This window comes from Xiphophorus maculatus, chromosome 2 (genome assembly GCF_002775205.1).
Source record: "Xiphophorus maculatus strain JP 163 A chromosome 2, X_maculatus-5.0-male, whole genome shotgun sequence".
NCBI classification, from domain to species: domain Eukaryota; kingdom Metazoa; phylum Chordata; class Actinopteri; order Cyprinodontiformes; family Poeciliidae; genus Xiphophorus; species Xiphophorus maculatus.
Window position 1 is genome coordinate 13,943,903 of NC_036444.1, and position 18,014 is coordinate 13,961,916.

The 18,014-nt window shown below is 39.3% G+C and overlaps 1 protein-coding gene across 2 annotated transcripts in view; it reads left to right on the forward strand.

Moving 5' to 3' along the window:
- itpr2 (inositol 1,4,5-trisphosphate receptor type 2) overlaps positions 1–18,014 on the forward strand; it is a 63,381-nt gene that overhangs the window by 33,508 nt on the left and 11,859 nt on the right. Inside the window, exons 38-56 of one of the 2 annotated variants that reach the window (XM_023344192.1) lie at positions 4,671–4,791; positions 5,596–5,780; positions 5,865–6,045; positions 6,968–7,221; positions 7,310–7,510; positions 8,647–8,757; positions 8,927–9,022; positions 9,108–9,227; positions 10,549–10,659; positions 10,733–10,925; positions 11,041–11,166; positions 12,260–12,435; positions 12,513–12,677; positions 12,753–12,933; positions 14,783–14,869; positions 16,669–16,790; positions 16,917–17,082; positions 17,171–17,331; positions 17,632–17,798. In XM_023344192.1, the coding sequence (XP_023199960.1) occupies positions 4,671–4,791; positions 5,596–5,780; positions 5,865–6,045; positions 6,968–7,221; positions 7,310–7,510; positions 8,647–8,757; positions 8,927–9,022; positions 9,108–9,227; positions 10,549–10,659; positions 10,733–10,925; positions 11,041–11,166; positions 12,260–12,435; positions 12,513–12,677; positions 12,753–12,933; positions 14,783–14,869; positions 16,669–16,790; positions 16,917–17,082; positions 17,171–17,331; positions 17,632–17,798 (2,924 nt within the window). The remainder of the gene's footprint in view (positions 1–4,670; positions 4,792–5,595; positions 5,781–5,864; positions 6,046–6,967; positions 7,222–7,309; positions 7,511–8,646; positions 8,758–8,926; positions 9,023–9,107; positions 9,228–10,548; positions 10,660–10,732; positions 10,926–11,040; positions 11,167–12,259; positions 12,436–12,512; positions 12,678–12,752; positions 12,934–14,782; positions 14,870–16,668; positions 16,791–16,916; positions 17,083–17,170; positions 17,332–17,631; positions 17,799–18,014) is intronic. The other variant, XM_023344185.1, reaches the window with a different exon arrangement.

The window sequence follows — 18,014 nt, forward strand, 5'->3', positions numbered from 1 at the left end:
ATGCCCCCATTGCCCAACCATTCAGAGGTCGTTCTATTCACTTATTCATCCATTTGACTGTCAAACCACCAATTAAAACTTCAAACAACCTGTCCATATATCCACTAGTCTCTCCACCCAATGACCCACCCCTTCATTTTTCATCCATCTGCCATCAACCCACAAATACCTATTGACTTTCCCATCCGAAGCCCCACCCTCCCATTCATTTGCCTATTGAGCCCAGCTACTCTCCATCCCATGTACTGATCGACCCACCAACCCATTCCACCACTTCTCCACTCATTGACCCATCAGGTCAGGTCATCCAGCCATTGACCCACTGAGCCACAAAAAACACTCATTCATCTGAGGTCTCATAGGTAAACAAAACTCTTTACTTTGTCTAAATGCTTAGCGTTAATTGAAGCACCAAGCAGTCAAACCCTGCTTTTTAAATCAAACTATCTTCATATTTTTTTTTTCCCTGATAAAGTCAGAACCTAACATTGTTAGAGAATAACAATTTAACAGATGCTCAGTGGTTAACCTTGTATTAAATACTTGTTTATGGTGCTGCTCCTGCATTTCCCTGAATCACCAATTGCTTTCACATGTGGGCTTAATTTGTTTTGCTGATGTGCTTGTTTGTTTGGTAAAATCATTTCATGTGCCGAGGGATGGCAGCTTTCAAAAGTTGTAAAACTGCAGCTCGTGATGTTTGTTTCTCTTGCAGGATTTTATCAGATACACATTCAGTTTGTCCTTTTTGGCCATATGCACATGCAAGCTCAATGATGGTATCCGCAAAATTAAAAAAAAAGAGATCTTAATTGTGCTGTGTTTAACGGATTAACATAACAGGTAGACATTTTTTAATAAAAATTAAATTTTTATTCATTACAGCACAGTAAGGTGGTCATAGATCAACCAGTAAGAAAACATGCTGTTGCTTCATTGGTCTTTAAACAGTTTAGTCACTGGTCAGTATCCTTCTTACATGTTTCATACTGTATTATTCTTAAGAAGACCTTTATTATCCTTGATCTGCTCATAGTGAACGCACCAAAGCAAAAATTTGGGCCCACAGTGATATCCGATATTATTGCGGATAACTGACATTTTTCCGCAATAAATGTCGGAAGTGCGCCGATATTAGATGCACTTCCCTGCTTTTTTGAGACAATGAAAAAAACAATCACATCACTGCCGTTGTTTTTCTGCTTTAAACACTCCACAATCCTACATTGCGTCATTGTACCACAACGTCAAGCGCCTCCCTTCCTGCTCCTGATACACATACCAAAAAGGCAACAAGATGGAAATAAACATCAGTAGTTTTCAGACCAGTTTTATTTATCTCAGCAGTATTGATAGGCCAATACCGATGTTAATGCTGATATATACTGTAGCACATCCATAGCATTAACCATCGGTGGTTCAGTGTTGGAAAGTTTATCTTACAGAAAGTGTGGGATGGTGTTTACTGATGCTGAAATAGTTGGGACTCCTATAGTTTGTTAAAAAAAAAATCTGTATTGAAGTCTGCTTAATCCCAAGACAAACACAGAGATATCTTTTCTGACTGAACCTATCACACACACACACACACAAAAAAAATAGACACATTCTCTCTGGTCCTTTTCTAAATTCCTTAACCTGCTTGGATGATTTTTTTCCCTCTGGCTTAACTATGTAATCTCATTTGAACTGAGTAACTCTGGTACCACTAGTGCTGCCCTCTGCTACCTGCATGAGTTTTCAGACCACCCAAAGAAGTACTTGTTTAATTCAGTCTTCTCTCCTGTGTAGAGAAGACTGTCAGAGCTCTGCAAGAGGAAGGAGGGAGGGGGGAACGAACTGTTGAGATGCCGACTGAAAAGAATCGGCAGCTCATCCCCAGCCTGGACAGCAGAACCGCAGTGTGGCGTGCCAGTGCACATTTTAAAACATCACGACAGTCTGCTTCCTTGCTCCGCTGTGTTTGCCCTCCCTCCAGCCTGCCTAACTTCTGTCGGCACTTTTACCTCTAACTCCATCTTTCGTTCTCGTGGCTCTTACATCATCCGACTGGAGTTTTTCTCGTCAGTGCAGCAGCAAGCAGATGAGTCAGGCTGGACTGACTCTCCTCTGTTCTCTCTATCGTGTCTTCCCCTTTCTCTTCTCTCCTCTCTTCCTGCGGTCGTAGCCAGCAGACTGCATCGCCCAGAGGAAAGGCGAGCGAGAGAGAAATCGCCCCCCTCCTCCTTTCGACTATCTCCTGTTGGACCTTCACTTCCCTGCTGAGTGCCAGCATGGGCTCAGTCAGAGAAATCAAGTCCAAATATTCCTTAATTTGAAATCAATCATGTACTATATCATGATTCTTGAAATTGTGTCTGTAGTGCAGTGTGGAAATGAGAAACTGGTTCGATGGCTCATCCTCAACTATTCTTGCGGCTGTGTGTGTTTGTGAAGCTGCTCAGCCAGACAGTGCAGGCAGACAAGTGTCTGTGCTGACTGCAGATGAGATTGAGTGTTTACTGACACGGAGAGCATCAGCTACACATGCTCTTCCTTATGCCCGTCCTCAGTTTGTGGAAGTTTAGCTGATCTGTTTTTCTGTTTCAACTTTTTTTGTGCCTAAAACTGACAAAATACTGATGACGAAAGCTTTTTTTTTTCTATAGCACTCAATTATTTTAGTTGAAACTAAACTTATTGTAGTAGTAGAGCTACTAGCAACTTTTCTGGAAGTCTCTTCCATAGACTAGCTATCATACATTGTATTATATTAAAATTATTTCAAAGTGTAAAATCTATTACCTGTTTGGCACTTCTGCATCTTCACAGCATCACAAACTGCAGTCTACAAGAGCTTTTCCTTACCATCTCTCTTTAACATGTTGTGATAGAAACACTAGGAGGCTTCATCTTGTTCCAATTCTCTTTTTTATCTATCCATCTTCTATGTTGGTATACCTGTGTCAATATCTGTTGCCACAGAAACCAGTATTAACCCCCCCGCAACCTCTATAGTTTGTCCTGCACAATAATTATATATGTTTACTAATTGTTTCCATAGTAGTCCATCCAGCTTTCAGTCATCCTCCCTCTTATCACACAGCCACCACTGAGATTATCTTTATGCACAGTTTCCATCCTGTTTCTGCTCATCAGACATAAATGTCACATGAGACGGACAGAGACGATAACTGCAGATTGTAGGAAAATAAATGGCCTCTTGTAGCAAACCTGCTGCTTCTATGGATGGAAATGAACAATGTGCAGTGCACTGTTTCCTATACATACATCAAATAACCTTTATTCATACAGATGCAATCAGAACATGACTGTATGTAGTGTGGTTGGCCTGCGTTTTAGGTTTTTCACAACTTCAAGTCTACACAAATATTCAGGAATCACTTATTAAATGTAATTAGCCACATTGTGTTAAATTTTATTATCCAGAACTGATTACTGCCTGACATGCAGAGTCCAAAACCTTTTTAAACAGAACCTATCTGACAAAACAGAGGAAGTCAAAAGATCTCAAAAAGCATCACATCATGACCCGGTTTAAGGAAATGTAAGAACAAATGAGACAAAGTCTGGAAAGGTTACAGAGACGTTTTGAAGACCTTGGGAGAGAAACGCAGTGGACGCTATTGTCCACAACACATGAAACAGTGTCCCAGGAGACCCCGGCCTACTGAACTTACAACAGGACATTAATGGTTTATACAGGAGGTGACAACAGAACCAAGAACTACATAACGTACTGCAGTAACTGGCTTTAGTTAAGGTCAGTTCTCCTAAATATTTCCCCAGAAGGAGACTGGGGAAATCCTGCCTCACATTTGTCCAAACCTGTCTTTATATTAAATATTTTGTGAAGTGACATTCACAAAAGGAGAACTTTTTGGAAGATGTGCATCTTATTGTATCTGGCAATAAGATGACAGATATTTCCAGATATCTGGCAGATATTTTCTTTGGTAAAAGAAAATCTTACCAACAGTCCAGCATGGTGCTGGTGGTATGATGGTCTGGGCCTGGTTTGCTGATTCAGGACTTGGATGACCAGTATGCCAGGAGAATGTAAAGACACGAGTTGCACACTTGGATTTATGCAGACGGAGGACTGGTTCGATAGTTTTAAACAAACTTTTGAAAATGCAGTAGAGTTTGCATATTTTTAAATATTCTGCTTATTCTAAAATATTCTGCATATTCTAAAACCAAAACTGTTTCGGGGTGAGAAATATTTCAGCGCAAATGCTGCAACAGAAGAAATCTATAAGTGGGCAAACATCTTTTTTATTTCTTTGCAGACAACAATTGCAGATTGTTTTATAGAAGTCCCATTATTGAAACATACAGTTACCGCTGTGCTCTCTCAATCTTTGATTTATTTGTTGATAACAGCGTTGCCATGCAGCATGACAGCATTCCCATTACAAGAGAAATGTATCGTGGAATAATTGTGATGGTTCCCATTAGGTGGATTGGAATAAAATGTGCTCGGCAATCTCAGAGATAATTGATCAAATTTCCACTATTGTTCTTGCTTCTTACATTAGGATTTCTTACCTTGTATTTTTTTTTATGTTTTTGTTCAGCAACTTAAACAACATCACTGTTAATAATATGTGAAAATGGTCCAATTCTAGTCTGAATATATGTTAATCTGATGGTTCCTGCCTCCACAGGGAAATGAGCTGAGAAAGATTCTCCTCACTCGCTACTTTGGAACTCAAAAGCTTTACTCCAAGTCGGAAGGTGGGAGTGGAAACAGTTCTTCTGGAGGCTTTGTCAAGCAGTCATTGGGAGGTACTGAAAAACCCCAAAGAAACTCAGCAGACACCGAAATAACTGCTCTCTGCAGGGGGAGCAAATGCATCTAACATGACAGCAGAGATGTGCAGTTTAGGAAATGTTGGCAGATTTTTTTTAACCATTTTAAAGTAATTTCTGAAGTATTGTACTCAGTAAAACCCTGACAAATATTTTATACTTAATTAAAGTTTTGTTTCAAAAGATAAAAACCTGAAAGTGGGATTACTACTTGGTATCAAAATCTGAAAAGAGTCAGAGCTTGTAAATGCAAGTAAATCTATGTTTTTCCTTGTTTGAATAGTTTTTCTCCCCTCAAGCAAAATGGTTCAGATATCACAGAATGAAACCTTCAGGATGTGTCTGACTTCAGGTTATACATGGCAAGAATGGAAGCTTATTTACCATTGGTGTCTGATTGTAAAACCAAAAGTTATTTAGAGATGTTTTGCAGATATTATACTTTCTGCAGAAACTGCAGTATTTTGTCAGTATTTATTCATTTTAGTAATATTTAGTTTTTATTCTCCTTTCATTGCTACAAATTCACTATCGAATGGATATTGGACACTTATATTCCCCTGAAAAGTAACCTTGAATGGAATTCATCCCTTTTATGTATGAAAATCGTTTTTTTATACAGGCTTATGTAGGTTTGGATTTTTTTTTCTCCCTTAAAGCTGAAGTAGGTAACTGTTTTTTTAAATGGCCCTCTTGTTAAAATTGCCACTATGTCCTGACAGTATAAGATGAGACAGATAATCTGTGGAAAAAAATGTATTCGGTTATTGTCTGTTGCAGGTTCTGCCTCACTGGACTCAGACAAGCCATGCAGCAGCATGGTGGAAATTCAGTGTCTCTTGGATAAGGTTGGGGCTACAGAGCTGGTGATCGACCTCATAGTCAGCACCAAGAACGACCGAGTGTTCGAACAGAGCATTTTGCTGGGCATCGCTCTTCTGAAGGGAGGAAACACTCAGATTCAGGTGGGCGCCACAGATATTCATGCCCATTGTTCTCTATCTCTGTATATGGATTGTGTGTTTATTGTCACTCTCACTCCCACCCAGAACTCCTTCTACAACCAGTTGTTTAAGCAGAAGAACTCTGAGAAGTTCTTCAAGGTTTTCTACGATCGCCTGCGCGTTGCCCAACAGGAGATCCGGTCCACCGTGTCCGTCAACATGTTTGATTTCAGCAGCAGAAAAAGAGAAGATGACAACAATTTTTGCAGTATCAGGTTTAGAAAAGGTAAGCTGAGTAATTATGCATTGAAGTATTTCACTTAATTTCATTCATGTATTTACTGAAGACTGGCATTGTGGACATTTATGAACATTTTGAACAACTCAAATGTAAATGCACCCAACTGCAGCCGAGGCTTATTTCTTTTGTTTGTTCCCCTGTTTGGTTGAACAGAGGCTGAATAGCATAAAATAATTAAAGTAGAAAAAAAAAATAGTTAAAAAGAAAAGATTTGAGGTGAAGATGGCTGCAGCTAAATGCAAGACAAAATTAATAGGAGGCCAATAAAATGCATTGATGTTTGTTGTTGATGCTTTACAAAATAACAGAGTACAAGCTGTACAAAGACTTTTGCAATACTTTTATCCATCTCATATCCCAATAAAGATGTTGTCTGTTGTCTTGAATAAAACCACTTTACCACCAGTCATTAATGTTCAAATGCCTGTTAGCCTCACATATTTACATGGAAAACTGAGTCACTTAAGGGTGCTACCTGAGATCAGACAGGCATTGCCATAGAAACAATTATTCTTTTGCACCGTGTGAGGTCCTGAGGTTCAGCTCAGCCTTAATTTTTTCTTTTTCTTTTTTAAATAAATCAGCGTTGAATAAATCCAGAACGATTTTGGTTGCTCTGCTGACATGCTGTTGTTCCCATTTCATGCAGTCACATGACAAAAGCCCCTGTGACACCCTACATCACAAGATTTACAAAAGCTCATTGTATCAGGATTTGGTGGTTTTAAGCTACCAAACCCCACTTAATTATGCCTCACTTGTCAAAAGGATGCCTCTACATTTCTTATTTTATTATTACTGTTTCAATACCTAAAAGGATAAATGTTTGCTGTTCAGCTGCATCAATTTACACAAAGTCATTTGCTCCTAAATGCTGCTATGCAATCCACTTATCATTGCTTTTCAGTGAAAGACTCGAGCATTTATATGAGGGAAGAGATGCGAGGACAGCTGAAGGAGGCCTCGTCGGCCACGTCGAAGGCCATCTCCTCCTACAGGAACGAACTGGATCCCGATCTTGAGTTTCTTGGCCAGAACAGTGATGCAGGTGGAGCCGACGAGGTTGAAGAGGAACCCGAGATGAGCTGGTCGATCGCCATCATGAAACCTGTGCTGCGATATCTCCAGCTGCTCTGTGAAAACCACAATTCAGACCTGCAGGTGCTGAAATCCGTCTGGAACAATTGATGTCCTTGTTGTTGTTAAAACAACTGATAATCTAAACTATGACTTTTGTCTCGGGCTTCAGAACTTCCTACGCCATCAGCACAATAAGACCAACTACAATCTGGTGTGTGAGACGCTTCAGTTTCTGGACTGCATTTGCGGAAGCACCACCGGAGGTCTGGGGCTGCTGGGACTTTATATTAATGAGAACAATGTGGATCTGGTGCGCCAAACGCTAGAAACCATCACAGAGTACTGCCAGGGTCCCTGCCATGAAAACCAGGTACGGCCTTATGCCATTTGCGTTGAAAAATATAAAATTGTTTATAATATAACATAATACAGAGTGATAATCTTAGTCTGTGGTATGCCGCATCCAGACTGTGAGCAATTGAATTGAGCCCAGGGGCTAATTTCATGTATTTAGTCCCCTCCGCTACTGCACTCACAACAATCTCACTACATATCCCATAATACTATGCAACAGTCTGACTCCCTGCAGCGCTTCCCCTCTTCACCCCTGAAATGATGCTCAAACTTTGCCTCCAAGCTGCTCAAATGCTCTGCAGTGTTGGTTGCACATAGTCCTACTGAGTCTCCACAGCTCAGAATACAACAACAAAGATTAGTGAATTTGTTGCAAAGACATGAGGTCAGGCATCTCAAAGACAAAATGACTCAAAGAGCAGAGGAAACAAAACATCTTTGGAAATACATTCATTGCACCTGTTCCAATTGAGATTTCAGATTAAAGCAGGATTGTTTTAACATATAAAACTGTATTCCATTTTCCACCGGAAGTGTGATAAGTTCACGTTTTGGCTCTATTGGCAGCTGCAAACTTTAGGAGCTCGATTTCTAAAGAAAGTGTGAAAATTATTTCACATACAAAGATTAGTTTGAATGAATGAGCAACAGTTCCTTTTTTAAGACATTCCAGGTGTATTTGATTTAGTAAGTATTTAACTCAAGGAATGCATCAGCTCTAGCCCATGTCCTGGGGTAAATCACTGTGCGGTGGCTCTTGTACACATGCTGGTAATCTCCATCATGCACTTTGCTGCAGTCTCCCCTTAAGAAAGCAGCTGTGAGCTTTTTTTTCATTTCACACATTTTCCTTCCACTTAACTTTCTGTTAATATGCTTGTGTGAAAAGTCAGCTTCTTTAGCAATGACTTTTTGTGGCTTGCTGTCGTCATGGATGGTATCAGCGACAGTTTGCTGGACATCTGTCGAGTCAACCATCTTCCCTATGACCACGTTGTTAAATAAAGACAATAATATTTCAATGATGACCCAATTTATTCAGATTCACTTTAATACTCTGTGTGCTCAGTTTGTGCTCAGTTCAAATGTTTGCTCTATAATAAGTTCTAGTTTGTTTTGACTGCATTTACTACTCATGTTCCTCTCCTGCAGACATGCATAGCAAAACATGAGTCCAATGGCATTGACATTATTATAGCGCTGATTGTGAACTCCATTAACCCCCTGGGGGAGAATCGACTGGACCTGGTGCTGGACCTCAAGGTGAGAAGCAGATCTTCAAAAGGACTCTTTCTAAAATCCACAGCTGCAATGTGTTTGTTCTGGTTTTTAACAAAGGTTTTATTAAATTAGTAATCCGACAAAACTTCAGGCTTTCATGTCAGCAGCTTAAATCACTTAAAAGATGCATATTGGGGCCTTTTTATTTCAGAACAATGCTTCCAAGCTGCTGCTGGCCATCATGGAGAGTCGCCATGACAGTGAGAATGCAGAGAAGATTCTCTACAAGATGAGACCCACTGAGTTGGTGGGTGTTTGTGTTTGTCAGCATAGGTTAAAGATAACGTCCCCTGCATTGCCAACAAACCTGTCCGAACCTGCCTGATTTTTAGGTGGATGTAATGAAGGAAGCCTACACTCAGGGTTACGAGACTGAGGAGGACATGGACAACGCTGGTGAGCGGATCAAACCCAGAGACGTTGGACACAACATTTACATCCTGGCCCATCAGGTTATTAAGAAAGCAACAGCCGTTGTTTGTCTGTGACTTATGTATTGGCCTTTTTTTTTGTTGTTTGTTTTTGTCTGACCCTCTGCTGACCTCAGGGCTGTGCACTCTAGTGCTTCATTAATGATTGAAGACTGCTCCACTGTGAATGAACTCTTCCGACACTAAAATTAGTTTTCATGATGTGATGCTGCTTTATGTCAATGAAAAAGGGCAGAGCAAGTCTAGCAGGTCCTCCACTCTGCCTGTGTTGGTGTGTCAGAGGATTTAGTTTTATTAATGAAACAGCTGGTTACCATTTACTTTAAATATTCATGTAACTTTTACTTCTGTAAGTTTTTTGTGGTCCATTTGATTTGTACTTGGATGTCAGAATTTCTGAGATGCAAGACAGAAAAATCAAATGGATATTGAAGTTGGAAATCCCAGAGCCAACAAGAGTTATTGAAGATGGAGAAACTGTCTTATGCACTCCAGACAACATTTATTAGTAAAAGAAAATGTGGCACCTAGACTCAATCTTCATAAAATAGATCTTGTGGACACAAATCTACTAAGACTTATTTTATTTAAAACACCCTGTGTTTTAAATAAGATTAACTGATTGTTAACCTTAACATTTTTAACTGCTTTGTTATTGAAATACATTTATTTATGTATTTGAGAGTAACAAGCTATCCATTTGCTACCACTGATCTGATCATTATTATGTAATGTTTAAGTTTATATATTTGTTTTCTTATTACATTCTAAATAGCTTTGATGAAGGTAGAACCTGAAAATCAATGACAATTTTATTTTCCACTTTTCCAGTCAAATTCTTAATTTTTATGGATGGTTATGTAAACAACTATTCAAACCTCAGCAGGCAAATTATTTCCAAGGGTGGTGCGGGAAGTTATTAGCTTTAAATAAGCAATTAGCTTTTTCACATAGGGTGGGGTTGGTTTAAATAGCCTCTTTTTTTATTAAAGGAGATCAGGAAACAAAAGGAAAGCTTTAAAAGCTTCTCAAATTAACTGAGGTTGCAAAACTGGGTTTATTGTTTTCTTTATATGTATATATGAAGTGATTGACCTCTAAAAACAAGGTCATACAACACACTTTTGTGTTAGTTTATTTAAAATTAAAAAAAAAGTTAAAATAAAGTTACATTTTTTTCAATAATTGAGAAGGCCAAGTTTTCTAATTTTTATGAATATCTATAGCTGTTTTTTTTCTTCATATTAAATTAATTTAAAAATAAAAATAAAAAAAAGAAGATAAGAATTTAGACATTAGACATGTCCTCACATTATGTTGGGTTTTTTTTAATTTCATTTAGTTGGCCAGACACAATAAGATCTTGCAGCAGAGCCTAAGGCCTAGTTTGGGGCTGGATGACGACAAAGACGAAGCTCTTCATTACTACGCGAAGCACACAGCACAGATAGAGGTAAACCTTGACTTTACTCCGCCAGATTTCTTATGATGTGGAATTTTTTGAAGTAAATGGTGTCGCTTTTCAGATTGTGCGTCACGATCGCAGCATGGAGCAGATTGTGTTTCCTGTGCCAAACATCTGTGAGTACCTCACCGAGGAATCCAAGAACCGCGTGTTCACCACCACCGAAAGAGACGACCAGGGCAGCAAGGTGAACGACTTCTTCCAGCAGTTCGACAACCTCTACAACGAGATGAGGTGGCAAAAGATGATCCGCAGTAAGTGGCTTTAAATAGTGACTGCGGCTCCAGAATCTCATCACAGTATGAGTGGATAGTATCCATTATGTTTGAAGACACAAGCTAAACTTTCTTTCCGTTCTCCTTTGCACAGAAAATAAGGCTCTGTTCTGGTTCTCCCGGCACTTCTCTCTTTGGGGAAGCATCTCTTTCTACCTGGCCTGTGTGCTCAACCTCACCGTCGGTGCTTTTTACCCGTTTGGAGATGATGGAGATGAGGGTAATTAAGCTGTCAGTCTGAAATTTATATCCTTTAATCGCTGCCAGGAATGTCATTAAAGCTTTTAATGATCCCTGTGAAGTTTTGTTTTTCCAAGGTGGAATGATCATACAACAAATATCTGCACCGATTAAAAAAAAAAAATTGCAGACTTTCTGTAGTCAAAATGTTATTAATACTTTACAAATGTATGCATATCCATCATTCAGCACATGTAGTTAACCCCCAGATAAGCAGCTGAATTTCTACTGATATTTCACCACTTTTTGGTAATCAGAAATGATGGCGTCTGTTTTAGGTATGCTGATTACTTTTCCAGTAGAGTTAAAGTGGATTTCATCCCAAGATTAAAAAAATATTTTAAAAACATGCATTATTCCTCCACACTATTAAATGTTTGTTTTGTGTTCACACCTAATAAAACCTCTGCACATGAATAGGTAGGTGTGTACAGAATGTGCATAGAGATTATTTTACAGTTTAATTGCACCTTCTGATGCAAGACAACTTGGACTTACTGACTTTATTGGCTGAGGGCTTTGTGTTACAGTATCTCTGCTTAGCTCTATTCTGAAATGTAATTAGTATTAAAAGAAAATAGCAGAGTGGAAATCCAAAGCCAATTTTGCATGTAATTGTGTGTATGTACATATAGATTTAGAAAGACCAAAGAAGGATTAGATGAAGACATGTGAGATGACTCAACACTTACACTTCATACCCAGCTGTTCCAGCACCATTTGTGAAAAACATTTAGTCCATCAACAACATGACCACATTTACATCAAACTGGTTTTGTGCAGTTGATCAAACAAAGCTATTTCTTTAGAGTCATTGTTCTCCGTTACTCATCCCTGCTTTGTAGTTTCCTAGAGAACCCCGAGCTTCAATGGTTTGTTTACCCTGTAATCTGCTGAAGAGATGGTTGTTTTGAGCAGTAATTTCCCCCCGGACTGTTGTTTGACATGTCTAAGTGTTGCCTTCACCACAGTGTGCCAAGTTAAGCTGTAAACTCTGGTGAATAATTTATCAACAAGCCGCCACGTCTCGAAGCATTGTTGATCTTTATGTTTTATTTATATTTTTTGTCCAGGCACCTTGTCCCCATTCTGGAATATCTTCCTGTGGGTGGCATTGGGCATCTCTACCGCCCTGCTTCCTGTCCTACCCAAGCAGTGGGGCATCGTGTCCTTCCTCGTCACGCTCATTCTACGTGCCATTTACACTATGGGCCTCACACCTGCTCTGTTTTTGCTAGGCTCTATAAACGTAAGTAAGGAATGCTTTTGTATTGAGGCAGTGAACTATTATGTCTTCTATTCAATCATATTTTCCTTTTTTCTCAGCTTTTCAACAAGTTAGTGTTCATTGTAAGTTTTGTGGGGAACAAGGGAACATTTGCTCGAGGCTACAAAGCAGTCGTGATGGACTTGTTCTTCATCTACCATTTGGGTTATGCTTTAATCTGTGTCTTGGGCCTCTTTGCGCACGAGTTCTTCTACAGCTTTTTGGTAAGGAATTCATTTTTTTATTTTTCATTTTTAAAATAACCGTGATCATTCTCACTGATGTGAAGTTTCTTTTAGCTGTTTGACCTGGTGTTTCGAGAGGAGACGCTGCTGAACGTGATCAAAAGTGTGACAAGAAATGGCCGCTCCATCATCTTGACAGCAATCCTTGCTCTCTTCCTGGTCTACTTTTTCTCCATCATCGGTTTCATCTTCTTTAAGAATGACTTCCGGATGGAAGTGGACCACCTGCATACAAGTAGGTACCTTTAGTCCTCAGATTCATGTATTAAGATTTGTTTTTCTACCTCAAGTCATGTAAATTATAAAGACGCATTTTCAGTCTTGACTTGTGTTCCCTCACTTAATCTGCACCATCTCTGATTGTGGCAGTTTTTCCTAACTCAATGGGCTTCCTATAGTTTGATTTTCTTACTAACCAATGAGACAAAGCTAAAGAAGGCCACATGATGTAATAATGAAGATAAAAATGTTTTGCTAATGTGGTTCCATAAGTGTATCCCAGTTAAGCTTTTCTGACATTTGCACAACCAGCATCTTTTAGCAAAATTATAGTTTTCAAATTGCACAATATTATCCTTCTGATCCTTTGCAAAGTGTTTTATATTCTCTGTATTTCTATATATTTCTACAGAGTAGGAGTGGCAGACAGAATCCTTTTTATCAGTGCCTGTCTAAATACTTCTAAAACCTTGCTGAATGAGTTATTATCTAATAAAACCAAACAAAAATATTTTGCCCACAATAGTAAAAGGTGATTTTTTTTTTCTTTTTTTTTTTTTTAACACATAAAAAACAACAAACTGGAATACATAGTAGCAGCTAAATTATGTTATGGAGTTATTATTCTTCACTTGAACCAGTTTTTGTGTCAAAATGGAAGAAATTACGTATCATCTAAAATTTCAGTCAACAGAAAAATTAAAGCTTTGGGATCACATGGTGAGAAAAAATTTGAAATAGTTTGAGTTCACCTAATGTGAGCTGCATTAAAGAGAAGTCATCCCAGTCACATAGATTTAATAAACCTTTGGCAGGAACAATCTGAACATTACTGATAGGCTTCTACTAAACCTGACTCCAAAGGTGTTTCAACAAGGTTTTAGTGTAAACCTTGTTGCTTTTTTTACTCTTATTTTCCACCCAACATATATTTTTCTCATAATAGTAAAGGAAGAAAACATTTGAGAAAAAGTAATCATGTAATTTTTACGTCCCTGAAGCTGGTATTTTAACGGTACTATGAGCTTTCTTTTTAGACTAACTTTAAATAAAACACACATGTAAATGAGTTTCATATTCGTATGCATGGCTTAACTTTCGCGATTCGCAACTTCTCAGGAGAAAGCTTCCTTTGTAAACATGTAAGCTACACCGAATATGTACAGTATGCTGTATAAAATATCCGGTGCCACATGTTTTGATAACACCGGGGATTGTGTGGGCGTGTTAATGAGCTGACGAACAGGAAGACATCCTGCTTGCACATGTGCACCTGTTGCATAACCTGGTGGCCGTGCCATCCTGTGTTTTGCTGAGCAGAGCAGACACAGCAGAGCAGCGCTGGCTTATGTAACTTGCTGGGCTCACGCCTGTCTGTATGTTAGCTGAGGACTGAGTGGGGGAGCAGCCGGAGCTCCAGAGAAGCTGACGGCGCTCCGTCCACTGTAGAGCTCTGACCCTTACAGCAGTCTCCTATCTTACTGTCCAGCCATCTCTTCCTCCTCATCCTCTGACTCCTAACTCTATTTTATTGTTTTATTTATTGTAAAATAAGCAGCCAGGGTGTCTGCTTATTTTACAGCAGTCTCTGTCAATCTGCCTGACCCGATTTTCCCTCAGCTATACACCTTTTCTGGATTCCTGATCAAGGCTCTGCGCATTAAAATGATTTGTTCAGGGTTTTGTTTTTTAGCAGCTCTTCACCACCCACCTAACAGCTGCTGCTTCAGTTTACATAATGTCTAGCTATATATTTTCTTACTGGTTTAATGACTAGAATAAACTGCGTGTTGTCTTGATGAAACTTTTCTGGATTGTTTTAGTGCAACAGCAGAATCTAAAAATTGTTTCCTAATGGTTTTCAGGGAGGCCAGATTTGTTGTGTGATGTCGAATCCACAGATTCATCTACGAAGAACAGCTGCCCTGCATCACCTTCCAAATCACTTCCTGGTAAAAGTTTTACTGTTAGATCATTTATTTATTTTATTTTTTTTTTTTCACTTCACATATTGGGAAAGTCACAGTTGAGCAGTTTGACTGGCTTGTGGGTTGACATTTCCAGCCACAGAAAGGTTACCCGCACAAACGCACACAGACACACTCTCAGACTCACACCGAGGTCTGCACACAAAGAAACTTGATGAGGCAGTGGGGGTGACTCACACTTCTTGGTTTCGTGGATCACCTGCGCTGCAGGGACACGCACGTGATGTTATCCACATCCTTCTCCATCCTGTGCGTGGCTTCGTCCATTTGCAACATCTCAGTACATTTCACACCTCATAAAAATAGCTAAATTCATTTCTTCATCACCGTTTAGTGGCAGCCGACTGGAGGGCTTAGTTGTAAGGTCGTGGTGAATGAGTAGTGGTTTATCTTATAATCTAATGTCACACAGTTAGAATCTGGGTATGTACAAATGCAGTTTATTTTGTTGATAATTACCTGAATAAAAAATAGAGTGGCTACAAGGTCTTGCTAAATTAATTATATGTCTTTAACTTTTTTTTTACATTTTGGCCATTTATGACCACAAAACTTCAGTGGTAATTACTAGGATTTTACATAACAGAGGAATAGTGCATTCAAAATGAGACGGAAAATTGTTTTCTAGATTACTTACCAGAAACTGATCTAAACCATTTTTTATAGCTCTTAGTGTATCTTCAGAGTTGTTAGCCTGCTGGAAGGGGCTTTTGGCAGAGAGATGCCACCATCATGTTTCACTATGGGGACGATGTGTTCAATGTTTGCCACACAAAACATTTTGAAGGTAGACTGGTTCAACATCTCCACTTTGGTCTCATCTGAGCATCTTCTTCCACATGTTTTTTTTGTTTAATTTTCATCCTGGTTCCCAAATTTCTCCATTGTAGGCCACAAAATAACAGTGGAAAAGACGTGTGACACTGATCATTTATGTAATGTATTAATAAGGCGGGTATACAGATGGCATAAACAACTAATGCTTACTTATAATTGTTTTCTCAACTGCTTTTAAGCATAAATATGCTTTACTTTTATAATTTTTGTTACTTAAGCTTAGATTTCTGAACAGCATCACAAAACCCTGGACTTGTTGAATTGCGACCACCAGTGGGTTTCTGACCCCAGCTTTGGGGAACACCGCAGAGCTGGTGACAAAAGCATTGTTTTCTTTCAGCTATTGACTTTTTTTTCTTGCCACTCTGACAAAGACCAGGTTTTTCAAGTGCAGAAGTAATAAAGTCGACACGCCAACAAATTCTCCCACTTGAACTGTGATTCTCTGCAGCTCCTCCAGAGTTACCGTTGGCCACATGGCTGCTTCTTTGGTTAATGACCAGCCTGTCGGTTTAGATGAAGGATGCCATTTTCTTTACTGTCCTCTAACAATCTTTTAGACCTTTACACATTGTATGTGTTTCTACTGAGATTGAGTTACACACAGGGGAATCGTAGTTACTTGAACGATAACTTCTGAAGGTTTCACTGGGGGAACCAACCTCCAGCGGTCTCTATACTACTGCATGTCACATTTTAAGGGTTTTTGTATATTTAAATCCATTTGCTTTTTCTTTCACTTCACAATAATTATCTAATTTGTGTGAGACTGTCATATAAAATCCCAATAAAATATAATAGGCTGGCTGTTTTCTTAAAAAGAAATGTAAAAATCACAGAGGGCAAAATTATTTAAAGTTCTGCATCATATTTCTAAATAATATTCCAGAGTCTTACTGTTTATGTTAAATACATTGTTGTTGTAGATAAAGATGATGAAGTGGAGCGTGTGTGCGACACGCTGCGCATGTGCATAATCACTGTGTTGAACCAAGGATTACGCAACGGGGGAGGTGTGGGAGATATTCTCAGGAGACCATCCAAAGAGGTCAGACCATCCTAAAATTATTTTTCTCCTCCGTATGTCCATTTGTGCTGAAATAGTCCAAACATTTATACATTTTTTTTGGTTTGACTGATGTGCTGTCTCCATTTTTTACCCCTAACCTTCCAGGAGCCTCTGTTTGCAGCTCGAGTCATTTATGACCTTCTCTTCTTCTTCATCGTCATTATTATCGTGCTTAATCTGATATTTGGCGTGATCATTGACACCTTTGCCGACTTGAGGAGTGAGAAACAAAGGAAGGAGGAGATTCTCAAAACGTCCTGTTTCATCTGTGGTAAGCGCTGCCAAATGGAGGCAAAGGCTGCAATGTAGAAAATGGCATATTTTAGAAGAACACTTGATGAGTTATTGACGTCACACAGGGTTGGAAAGAGACAAATTTGACAACAAGACGGTATCATTTGAGGAGCACATCAAATCAGAACACAACATGTGGCACTACCTTTACTTCCTGGTTCTGGTGAGGGTGAAGGATCCGACAGAGTACACCGGCCCAGAGAGCTACGTGGCCCAGATGATTGCAGTGAGTCTGAACACACACTTTTAATACCGCTGGATGTTTTAGTGCAATTTGATATACTGTGAAAGTTGCACCTTAGATATGTTAACACATGGATAGTACTTATTTAGATGTTGGACACTAGTTATAGTTTTGCAAGAAAGTACAATGCAGTCTATTATTCCAGAGGAAAATAACCCAATTTCCATTTTGCTGCTGAGCTTTACCAGCTTCAGAAGCACATGAGAATACAGATTTCTGAGTTTTACAGTCTGAAAGTTGCACCACTTTCCTGAGTCAGTCCGTTTGGAGATTCTGCTACAGAACCAACTGATGAGACTTGGGAAAACAAGTCTGAGCCCCCAGGCCAATGCCAGCCATCCCAATTTATTCTCCTTCACTCCTACTGCTGGAGGGAGATGGATCTCAGCGCCCAGGTACTCTTCACTGAGGCGAGCTCCTAACCTGCTGGGACACTGTGCAGTTAAATGGTAATTAAACCTGCTCCAGCACTATTATTATCAGTGTAATAAGTAACTGCATTGAGACACAGACAACAAGCTGAACGATGTAGGGGCAGCAAGAAGGGTTTCTCCTAATGGAGTCAGATAAAGCCTAGCTGCATAATGGCACATTTTGTGATTAACAGTCGTCTGTGATGGGCATAAGAATGGCGGAGTTATAAGGAACAATTTGCATTACAAACA